This window comes from Vipera berus, assembly GCF_964194415.1.
Source record: "Vipera berus genome assembly, chromosome: 1".
NCBI classification, from domain to species: Eukaryota; Metazoa; Chordata; class Lepidosauria; order Squamata; family Viperidae; genus Vipera; species Vipera berus.
The window spans coordinates 36,972,080-36,984,670 of NC_138202.1; the positions used below are offsets into that span (position 1 = coordinate 36,972,080).

The window sequence follows — 12,591 nt, forward strand, 5'->3', positions numbered from 1 at the left end:
AGTCATGTGATCAAAATTCAGATGTTTCCAACTGACTCATATTTATGATGGTTGCAATGTCCCAGGATCCTGTGATCACCTTTTGCAACTTTCTGACAAGCAAAGTCATTGGGAATGCCAGATTCATATAGCAACCCTGTTAGTAACTTAACAACTGCAGTAACAGCTATGGTAAGAAAGGTTGTAAAATGACTTAACAATGGTCTTGCTTAGCAGCAGGAATTTTGGGCTCAATTGTAGTTGTATGTTGAGGACTACCTGTACTATATATAAAAGTGAGACAATTTTTTTTTTAAATTTTCCTTTTCCCACACCTAAACAATAAAGTGGGGAAGTTAAAAAGAGAGATTGGATGATTCTCTATCACAGCGTAGGAAATAAAGAATGTCCCAAAACTAAATAGTTTTTCCCACTTTCTGTTATTCCTAGAAATCCTAGGTAGCATGCAACCACTATTTATTTGTTTACAAGATTTATGAGGCTATTTATGACTCTAGATGGCATATGAAATAAAGGCAAACAGGAAACCAACGAATTCCAAAACCGTATAACATTAAACATCTATAATAAATATAGAATACAAAACATAAAATAGTGACCAAGCAACAAAACAGAACAACCAGTATTAACAGCAGACTATAGGTATTTCAGTCCTACATATCCAATAGGCATCCAATGGGTGGGATCCACTTTGGAATCTTAAACTCTGAATCCATAGCAGGAACTTTTACTTGGCCCCGTAATTTTTGTTTGATTTGTGCAAAAGATCTTAGTTCCATGTATTTGTATCTCCAATTATTAGTTCTCAAATAAAAGGTTAATTCACTATAAGTCTAATGCCCACATACTAAAGAATTATACTGTATGTAGTCATGGTAAACTAAAATATTGGTAATGATTTTCACTTTCTGAAATTTTGCTCCAGAGGATGACAGCTATAATTCAACACCAAAGAATAATCGTAAAATTCTAATATTTGTTACATTATGTAAATTGTATAATTCATGTGACCATATCTGTCACTAGACCACAGGTCTGCAACCCGCGGCTCCAGAGCCGCATGCGGCTCTTTCAGCCGTCTCCTGTGGCTCCGGAGTCCTCTGCCATGTGCACTCCCGGAAAAAAAAGTGGGACTAAAAAAGTTCAAACAATCAATTCAAATATGCAGGGTAGGTGCATATCTCGCCTTGGCTCCACTCTTCAGTCAAACCCTGTTCTGCACATGCGCGCATGTACGTGCATGTGCACACATTTTTTGCGGCTCCCAGTTTTTCCTTTTGTGAGGGAACCGGTTCCGAGTGGCTCTTTCACTGTTTCAGGTTGCTGACCCCTGCACTAGACTGTCTATACAGAATTGTTAATCTGTTGCACTCTGTGTCTTTCTAGCACGCTACAGGAACAGAAGGGGGAACTCTGTAAGCGTCTTTCGTACACAACTCACAAACTGGAAATGCTTGAAACTGAATTTGATTCTACCCGTCAATATCTTGAAGTAGAACTGAGACGCGCTCAGGAAGAACTAGAAAAAGTGACCGAAAAGCTGAGACGGTTTGTGTCTGAATTCATTGACATTACAGAAAATAAATTACATATATTATTTTTGTGAAATATCAGAAATGTGAAGAATGTTGATACTCATTAAAAATTAGAAAGGAAGTTCAATGTTGGCATTAATTAAATCTCAGCACTGAACTAATAATCAAAGGATTGGAGCATCTCCCCTACGGGATGTTTAAAGTTGTGGGGAAGTGGAACAAGTAAGGTGAGATATGATCAAGATATATAAAATTATTCATGAGGTAGAGAAATTAAATAGGGATTATTTTTTCTCTTTCTTATCTCTAATAATTCTGGATCTTAGAGTCATTGCACAAAGCTAATCAATAAGGGATTCTAAATAGATAAAAGGAAATATTTTCCATTCTAGTTTGTGGGTTACTGGTTGATCACTAATAGAACTAAATGCAGGACTAAAAAGATCTGTCATCAGGTCCTGTTCTTCTTATTCTTTCAATAAATAATTAAAGATGGTCATTTTTTTCACCATTTGCCAAAAAGAATGAATGATTGAATATCAGAAATAAGAAGTAAGTATAATGCTTCAATTATTTGTTTCAGATTAACAACAAGGTTGTATGTACTCTATGTGTGTAAAAGAATGAGACTATCAGTTGCTAAAGATCAGGACCACACATGAAGTTCCAATTAAGCTGATTTATTACTAAACATGCCTGTGCACAGCAAGCTACTCAACTAATGGTTAGCAGTATTTTGACATTAGATAAGGGTCAATGGAATTCAAGAGGGGATGGACTTAGTCCATTTGTTGCTACATAGAGACTCTTGGCTGATTCCTCTTGATTCTGCCCCTAGGTTCTGTCTCTCCTTCTCCTACAAAGTCTCATTGCATTCAGTGGAATATACTTCCAGTTCTAGCAGCAACTTAGTTGGTTTTATTTAATTAATTAATTATACTTTATGCTGACCATCTCACTAGAGGCAACTCTAGATGGCTTACAGACATTCAATTAAAATGCATTATAAAACATTAAAATAATAAATAGGGATCATAAATTTAAAATTCAACTAAAATAAAACTAACCAGGATGGAGAGGAAGGGAGCAAAGTGTGCACTGGGAGGAGGGGTGGGTGGGTTATCTATTCCATGAGCTGCTTCCAAACTCTCAGACCCCCATTGGAGGTCCCAGGCTAGTTGGCAGAGCCATCTCTTCAAGACTTTTCAGAAGGTAAAAAGGATGGATGAGTTTCTCACCTCCAGGGAATGATGCCCCAGAGGGCAGGAACCCAAAATCCATGGCTGATAGAATCCGCAGCATGCCCCTTCTACTGACATCAGCAGAGCGAGCTAACTCCAGCAGGGTGAGCTGGTTCCTCAGGTATTTATTTATTTATTTATTTATTCAATTTATATACCGCCCTTCTCCCGTAGGACTCAGGGCGGTTCACAAGGTATTTTAAAAAACAGATACAACAATTACAAAAATCTTAAAATCAATTAAAAGAATTATATAAACCTTGCAATAAAACCCCAGTTAAAAACAGTTAAAATCCCAATTAATATGCTCAGACCAGGCCAGAGAGCTCAAAGAGCCAGGTCTTCAGGTCCTGGCAGAATGAACTAAGGTCAGGGGCAGTGCTAAGCTCTACAGGCAGCTGATTCCAAAGGGCAGGCGCATCCACAGAGAAGGCCCTCCCCCTGGGTATTGTCCACCGGCAATCTTTTACCGGTGGTAGCCTGAGAAGACCCTCCCTGTGGGAGTGCACAGGACGAAGGGAGCTTGATGCCGGCAGCAGGTGTTTCCTCAGATATCCCAGACCCAAGCCATTTAGGGCTTTATAGGTCATCACCAGCACCTTGAATCCAGGTAGCCTGGAACTATGCCACAAAGGGCTTTAAAAGTGATAACCAAGACCTTGAATTGGACCCAGAAGCAACCTGATAGCCAGTGCAGCCTGTGTAACATTGGTGTAACATGGACCAGCCTAGGGCCCCAAGGACTGCCTGCACCGCTCCTTTCTGCACCAGCTGAAGCTTCCAGACTCTGTTCAAAGATACCCCCATGTAGAGTGCTAGATAGTTTCTTACAAGAAACTATTTCTCTTTTACCTGTAAATGCCAAAAGGGAATGGAAAAATGTCCCAATGACAAATTACCCCTATAGTATAGATAGGAATCTTTGCAGCACACTATTATATATTGACTTTCTAAATCGTGATATGCAGCTTCGTGTGAGAGATTGTGGGAAATGAAGGAGAGACTGCTGAATGTTTACATCAAAAAAGGAAAATGAGCCCAGCTACTGAAAGAGATGGGGAAAGTGTTTCAAAGGAACTCCATCGAAATTTAACTCCGTATAACCATGGCAGAGAAATTCCTATTAGCGTTTTTAAGAGTCTGTATTAATCCCAGAGGAATGTTAAAGAGATCTTATTAAAATCCAGGTCCTTCTTGCTTCCTTGTGAGCAGAGCCCACACTTAAAATCCAATGAGGGCTGAAAGGTGAAATATCTCATGCTTTTTTAGCCCATTTGTCAAGGGATTTGTGAAAATAGAGCCTCATAGCAATTCTTTTATATTAATCTGAATCTTTATTAACTGCATTTGTCCATAGTAGCTTCCTTTTAATTTTATATAGACCAATTTTCTTCCTATTGGAAATTAAAAAAAAATGAGTTTAAGAAAGTCTCTGCAAGACTTAAGGCATCCACTTCAGTATTTCATCTACACTTACCTCATAATAAAAAAATGAGTCCAAAATTATCCTTCCCATCCAGCACGGATGCCTCAAAACAGATGCTAGGGAATTGCCTGCAGCCTGAAAAAATAGTAACATTGCAGGTTTTATATAAGATGCTGGAAACTCTCATAATAAAATCATTTAACATTTATATTATATTATCTTTCACCCAGACTTGCAAGATGGGTAGTGACAAATCCAAACAACTGTGTTTGTACTGCCAGAAATTCTCCAGGGTTTCATGTCAAAGTTCTCCATCCCTATTTAAGAGTCAGGGTTTAAACATTTATATTCAAAATTAAATTGCTTCATTCTAAAATTCTAAAACATTCTAAGACATCTCTTTGTAGTACTAAAGGTGCTTAGGCTTAAAACTGGTGGAAATCTGATCTTTTCTACCTTGTATATGCTGTATGGTTGAAACACTGAAAGCTGGTCATCACAGTTTACACAAGATACTAGCAAAACTACTCAAGATGCTTCAGAGAAGAAAAAAATCCTGATGCATGGAAAAATGCTGAAGTGATTCTTATACACAAGAAAGGGACCCAAGATTATTTAAAGAACTATCACCCAATAAGCGTTTTCTTTTGGTCATCTATAATGTTTTCACCAAGTTAATAGCAAAAAGAATATTGTCAACATTAAATGATAGCCAAAGGAGCAGGCAGGATTCAGAAGTGGTTACAGCACAATGGATCACATCCAGGTTGTTCAGCAAGACGTTGAAAGGCACAAGTACACCATCTCTCTGTGCATGACTTTCATTGACTACAAAAAGGTGTTTGACTCAGTTCCAGCAAACAATAATTAAGGAATTGCTTATCCAAGGCATAGACACTGTTTAGATAAACTTACTACAATCAATATATGAAAAAAATGTCTTAATGATTTTAAAATGGAAATCAACATAGAATGAGGTGTACAATAAGGCAATACAATATCACTTATCCTTTTCTCAGCCTACCTGTGTGTGTGTGTCTGTCTGTCTGTCTGTGGTGTGTGTGTGTGTGTGTGTGTGTGTATAAAAGTAGATCACTATATATAGACAGATACAATATACCTAGACAGATACAATAATGGAAATTGAACAATGTGTTAAACAATGAGTATGACTTCTCTTTGGTTTAGAGCAGGGAGGGAAATTTTAGTCACCTTCCTAGTTCTCCAAAAACTCTCTAATGGATAGGCCTGCAACCTGTCTCTCCTGCTTGTTTTTGATGACCTCAGATGGACAATGAACTCAGAATAGGAAGAGAAAAGAAGAGCCATTCTCAGAATGCTTGGTCCCTGTTAACTTACGGGGAATCAAAAGTAATGATAGATACCGTCTCTCCCTTTAATTTTTATCAAGCTAAACAGTGTGAAAAGTGCCAATACACCAGAGCACTATTCTTTATCTAGGTCAACTTATTTTTTAGACTGACTGTCCAATATTCCACAACAGCCTTTGAATTTGCACCACAGTGAGGAATAGGGAACAATAAGTTCCACAGTTGTTCAGTCAGGTTCCTATTGTTTCCAGGTTTATTCTTAACTTTGCTCTTAGGAACTAAATAATATATATGTTTCTCTCTTCCTTTTCTCTTTTACTCTTACTGTCCTGTGAGGTAGATCCAAACTCAAAAGATAGCGTTCAGCCCAAGATTGGCCAATGAAAGCTCTGTATTTGAGTGGAGATTTGATTCTGTGTCTTTCAGGTTTTAGCTAGGCCATTTCATCATCTTGCTTTTCAGATTTATTACAGATAAAATACCTATCTCACATATAAGGAAATAGGAACTAAGTTGCAACTGCTCGTGCAAAATAAATTTTAAAAGTGCAGATATATGAAAGTGCAGATATATGTTAATTATATTATTTCTTCTTTATTTTAGGATACAAAACAATTACCTAGCCTTACAAAGAATTAATCAAGACCTAGAAGATAAATTATACAGGATGGTAAGTACAGGAAGCTATTGTATGATTATTAAGTTGACCTGTGTGATTCTTTGGTTGCCAGAATAAATTGAAAATGAAGTATCTTATATTTTCATTATGATAAAGCAACTCAGAAGTAAGCCTTACAATACTGAATTATGACATCTTTAATAAGTGTGCTTATAGTTGCAACCTGATTTTATAACTTGGTAAGATTTTTCTGCTATTCTGCATGAATAAATTTTTCTTGTCTAATGAAGGGGAACCGCCATTGTTACAGGATGAACATTTGATGTTCTAATTTTTTGTCCTGTAAAAAGGAACTCATGTGGTATCAAATCTGAACAGGAGAAAATTACCGGTAAATATCCCCAAAGAGTCCAATGATAACTGAGCATGCAGCAATCAAAGAATATGGTGACTGAGGCTGGGAGAAAGAGTAAGCGAGAAAAGTAAATAAAAATTCAAGTTTGAAATTAATGGAATTTTCCGGGAATAGGCATGTCCAGCTGACCACTCCAAATGCCTACTGTTTACTGTAGTGTTTTATTGCAGATCATATTTACTTGTTCCAGTTACAGAATCAATGTTTCAGTAGTGATGGACAGAAAAAGAATTCATATATAATACTAAACTTTTGCAGCTTCAGGAGAGGGAAGCGTTTAGATTAAAGCACATGAAGATGTGTCTTAGCTACATTACGTGGAATTTTGTGTGCTCAAGCTGTATCTTATTTTACATGCTGATAAATAGACAATTCCAAGAGTTGTACCTCAAAATATCCACAAAGTGCCAGGTTGGCAAAAGCTGAAGTAGAATATAGAATTCATCACTTGGAAGTCAAGTGTATCCTTAAGTGAGTGACCAGCTAATTTTTTCTCATAGTTGCCTATCTATGAAATGGGTATGACAGTGATTTTCTCTATTACTTTGTTGCAATAAAAGCATACACTGTAAATATTACAAATTACCATACGTTTTTCAAATAGTTCAGAAAAAGGATTCTTTCTATTTCTCCTAAAATGTATTCTCTTTTAGTTAGCATAAGGTGTCAATAAAAAGTAGATGTAAAATGCAGTCCTGTACCATTAAAAGGGACGCGGTGGCTCAGTGGGTTAGGATGCTGAGCTTGTCGATCAGATGGTCAGCAGTTTGGCAGGTCGAATCCCGAGTGCCGCGTAACAGAGTGAGCGCCTGTTACTCGTCCCAGCTTCTGCCAACCTAGCAGTTCAAAAGCACGTAAAAATGCAAGTAGAAAAATAGGGACCACTACGGTGGGAAGGTAACAGCATTCCGTGCGCCTTTGGCATCTAGTCATGCCAGCCACATGACCACAGAGACGTCCTCAGACAAACGGTGGCTTTTCGGCTTTGAAACGGAGATGAGCACCGGCCCCTAGAGTCGTAAACGACTAGCACGCATGTGCGGGGGAACCTTTACCTTTACTACCATTAAAAATAGATCAATTATACAGCCTCAAGTCAGGGAAGCCGCTATATTTAAAATTCTAAAATAGATCCCACTTTATAAATGAGATCTGTAGACGTGTATGTCCATGCATTTCCTGAATAGTAGGAAAATGTTTATACTGCCATGAATTTTAAATGTAACTAAAAAAGGTTCCCACTTTTTTCCCACTGGCTTGCTTGCTTAGTGAATGATTCTGCCTTGTTATTGATTTGATATAAAAGGCCCACAGTTATGTATAAAGTTCGTTGTTCTACGTTTTTCATAACTAATGTAGCAGCCCTATGATGGTTTAGAGCCTAGTCCGTTGAATTCAGTAAGGCACACTTCCATATAGATGTGCACTTTAGTTTTGGGAATATTGTTTAAGGATGTGATACTGGCAAGGAATGACTGATTATTAAGAACTGCTATAATGTACTCAAAGGAAAACATAAAAGTCCTATAATGTATTTATATGTTTCTGTCTCCATTATTAAAAGTAGATTTTAGTAATTTGGCCTTATGGAATTATCCAAAGGAAAACAATTAAATTCTTGTCCCCCAACACTTTAACACAAAACAGTCACTACATCCAATAGTTAATTTGGTAACATAAAAGTAGTAAATGTGTCAAATTTAACAATTGTATTATGCAGACTTTGGTGATTTACACCTTTTTAGGTGTTCTTACATTGGGGTTGAGAAAGTCAGTCGTTTCTAGAGTTATTGGTACATGTCTCAGATCTATTAATGTAATACTCTATAATACTCCCAGAAACTTACAGAGATGATGTATTCCTTGCCAGAGAAATTATCTATGGGTTGCTAACCACAACTAACAAGTAATTCAACGTCAAAAGCTGTTTTAGATATTCTGTGAAATGTGAATGAATCCAGGCAGGCAATTTCTATCACTCTACTGAGAGAATATCTATTAAATAGTTTTAAGAATTGTAAAGAGACCTACATTATGACTAATAAGCATAAAGACTGCCTTTGAAAACTCTTGATCTAAAAGTGAATGAATGCTCCAGGTGTAGCTTTTATGAAAATGTGTCTTTTTAGACATTTGAAATGTATTGTGCATACAGTGATTATTATGATTGGAAAAGGTATTTCTAAGCCAATTTTATTACAGTTTTAAAACTGTAATGTTGCTCTGGTATAATGAAGAGATTATATTTTTAATTTCTTCATTAATTGCATTCTTAGTTTCTGATTTCATTTCTTACTGGATTGTTGTCTCCTGTAAATTAATACTGAACATGCCATCTGCCATTAGCAATTCTATATAATTTATAGTGTCCATACTTGACATATAATCACAGCTTTTTGAATTACCTTGTCCAGGGGTGTGACAGATTTATTGCCATGACAAATCCTTGAAATATTTATTATATATCATTTTATGGCAGGATCTCACCTTTCTAGAGTAGATGTAAATTATTCTTCTGAACTCATACTTAAAGCATTTTTCTCGATAAAGAAAGATTTCAGCTAATTAAATACTGTTGACCATTCTTAGAAGTGGCAAATGTATCTAGTCTGTATTTAATATGACTTTGTTATATTTCTTGCTTACAACTGAACTGCAATCAATTGTATCTGGGATTGCCTTTTGTTTAGAAACTTCAGTTGTTTCAGGATGAAACCTGTTATATAGAGAACATTCAGTTTCTAGGTGAATATTCAGAACATTCATATTTCAGACCAGAATTCAGCAGTTAGGACTCATGAAGCTCTAAATGGCTAAGAGTTAATTTACCTGAAAAGGTTGTTTTTCATTTATAAGCTGCTATCTTTCAGAAAAACACCTCATCCTTTTCCCATTCAGGCATTAGGAAACATAGCAGCCTCTTCTCTCAGGTCTTCCCCACCTGTGATATGAATTGTGCTAAATCAGGGGTGTGAAACTGCCGGCCCGCGGGCTGGACACATCACACAGAAGCCACGCCCACCCCATTGCAGGCAATGGCAAAACAGTCCCGATACGTTGTACGATATCACATGATATCGTGAGCTTGACACGTCTGTGCTAAGAGATAATAATGAGACTAAATCCTTCAGTAATCCTTACTTAGAATGTGGAACATGGACTTTGTCAATCCTAGTCCAAACTTTTAATCTCTAAAAGGTACAGTACCTTATGTATTGTTGTATAGGTAGTCCTCAATTTACAACCATTTTGAAGTTAGAACAGCACTAAAAAAGTGACTTTACAAATCTTCCTTGCACTCAGCAACCATCACAGCATCCCCACGTGTTCAGAATTTGGGTTCTTGGCAAGCAGCATGGATTTATAACAGTGTTGCAATGTCCTGGAGTCATGTGATTGCTGGCTTTTATTTTATTTATTTATTTTTATTTTTATTTTATCACATTTATATACCGCCCTTTCCCGAAGGACTCAGGGCGGTTTACAGGGTGATTAAAAACAGAGATACAAAAGTTAAAAACAGATTTAAAAAATTATATTCGTCCCTGCATAAGTAAAACCCCAGTTAAAATAAGATTAAAGCTAAAATTAGAATTCTCAGCCTTGGCCAGAGAGCTCGAAGAGCCAGGTCTTCAGGTCCCGTCGGAATGAATGGAGGTCAGGGGCAGTCCTCAGCTCCACTGGCAGCTGGTTCCAAAGGGCAGGCACACCCACTGAGAAGGCCGTATCCCTGGGTGTCGTCCGCCGGCAATCTTACCGGTGGCACCCTGAGAAGACCCTCCCTGTGGGAGCGCACTGGACGAAGGGAGCTTGATGCCGGCAGCAGGTGTTCCCTCAGATAACCCGGACCCAAGCCATTTAGGGCTTTATAGGTCATCACCATCACCTTGAATCTCACCCGGAAGGCAACCGGGAGCCAGTGCAGCTCGCGGAGTAGAGGTGTTACATGGGAGTATTGGGAAACCCCCATCACAACTCGCGCGGCCGCATTCTGCACCAGCTGAAGCCTCCGAGTGGTCCTCAAGGGCAGCCCCATGTAGAGAGCGTTGCAGTAGTCTAAACGGGAGGTCATGAGTGACTGTGCGTAGGGCATCTCGGTCCAGATAGGGTCGCAACTGGTGCACCAGGCGAACCTGGGCAAAAGCCCCCCTGGTCACAGCTCCTATATGGTCTTCAAAATTGAGTCGTGAATCCAGGAGGACGCCCAAGTTGCGAGCCCTATCAACGGGGGGTAACACCTCACCCCCCATCGTTAGAGATGGAATAGTCTGGTTGACCCGAGATGCCGATATGCACAGCCACTCAGTCTTGGTGGGATTGAGACGAAGCCTGTTTCTCCCCATCCAGACCTGGACCGCCTCCAGGCAACGGGACATCACGGCGAGGACATCGCTGGGTTGGTTCGGGGTGGAAAGAAAAAGTTGGGTATCATCAGCGTACTGATGATACCCCACCCCAAAACCACGAATGATCTCACCCAGTGGCTTCATATAGATGTTGAACAGGAGGGGCGAGAGAACCGACCCCTGAGGAACTCCACAAATGAGAGGCCTCGGGGCGGATCTCTGCCCTCCCGTCAACACCAACTGCGAACGGCCCAGGAGATAGGAGAAGAACCACCGTAAAACGGTACCTCCCACTCCCAACCCCCTGAGACGCCGCAGTAGGATACCATGGTCGATGGTATCAAAAGCCGCTGAGAGATCTAATAGGACCAGGACAGAGGAACAACCCCTGTCCCGAGCCCTCCAGAGATCATTCACCAGCGCGACCAATGCCGTCTCCGTGCTGTGTCCGGGCCTGAAACCCGATTGGTACGGGTCCAGATAATCAGTTTCCTCCAGGAACAGAGGAAGCTGATGCGCCACCACACTCTCAACAACCTTGGAGACTGGACGATAGTTATTTAAAACAGCCGGGTCCAGGGCAGGCTTCTTGAGGAGAGGTCTCACCACCGCCTCCTTCAAGGCGGCAGGGAAGACACCCTCTTTCAAAGAAGCAGTTATTACTGCCTGGAACCAGCCTCGTGTCTCCTCCCGGGCCACATAAACTAGCCAGGAGGGGCACGGATCCAACAAACAGGTGGTGGTGCTCAGCCTCCCCATGATCCTGTCCACATCATCAGGGGAAACAGGATTGAACTCAGTCCAGATAACATGCTCAAGACCGTCCGATTCCTCCACGTCAGACTCTGCCCAGTCAGAGTCCAGACCGGTCCGGATCTGAGCGATTTTGTCCGCCAGATGATGACTAAACTCCTCGGCTCGTCCCCGTAAGGGATCCTCCCTCACCTCCTGATTAAGGAGGGAGCGAGTTACCCTAAACAGGGCGGCCGGGCGATTATCTGCGGACGCGATGAGGGCAGCGAAGTAGTTAGACTTCGCTGTCCTTATCACCGCAAGATAAGACCTTATAAAGGTTCTTAACTGCAATCGGTCAGATTTGGATCGGCTGGACCTCCAACCATTCTCTAGACCCCGTCTCCGACGCTTCATCTCCCGGAGCTCCGCAGAGAACCATGGAGCCCAGCGGGATCTGCGCCGGGTCAGGGGCCGCAAGGGTACAACTCGGTCAAGAAAATGACCCTATTGAATACTGAGAAAAATTCACTCTGAATTATGTTTTCATAAAGTCTTGGTGTATCTTGTTCAACTTGTCTACACACCTGAATTGCTTTCCAAAAAGAAAGAAAGCTTCTTCAGCGTTACCATAAGCTACTGAAACAAACTATTGATGAAGACCAAAAATTGGGGGAAAGAATGATATAAAAAAGAAAGGAAGAGAATTGCTGTAGAGTTTTATTAGAAGGGGAACAGGAATGGGAGGTAGATATACCAGCTGTTTCCGCCAGTGACATTTATCCTCATAGACATTTTCTATAATTAACTCTGCTTAGTGCTGATTTAGTACCATTATAACAGAAACAAAGAGCATTTGATCCATTGCCAAACTCTTCAGTGAAGTGTCTCAAGCTAGATTACTCATGGCTTTAATGCCTCCAAAAAATAAAAGGGGAAACCATGA

General features: G+C 39.9%; 1 protein-coding gene across 1 annotated transcript in view; it reads left to right on the forward strand.

Annotated features, from left to right (window-relative positions):
• The window catches only part of BEGAIN (brain enriched guanylate kinase associated), a gene marked incomplete at both ends in the record, with an annotated part of 178,964 nt that overhangs the window by 95,350 nt on the left and 71,023 nt on the right, over positions 1 to 12,591 (forward strand). The window contains 2 exons of the mRNA XM_081333979.1: positions 1,387 to 1,548; positions 6,137 to 6,203. Of these exons, the coding sequence (XP_081190105.1) occupies positions 1,387 to 1,548; positions 6,137 to 6,203 (229 nt within the window). The remainder of the gene's footprint in view (positions 1 to 1,386; positions 1,549 to 6,136; positions 6,204 to 12,591) is intronic.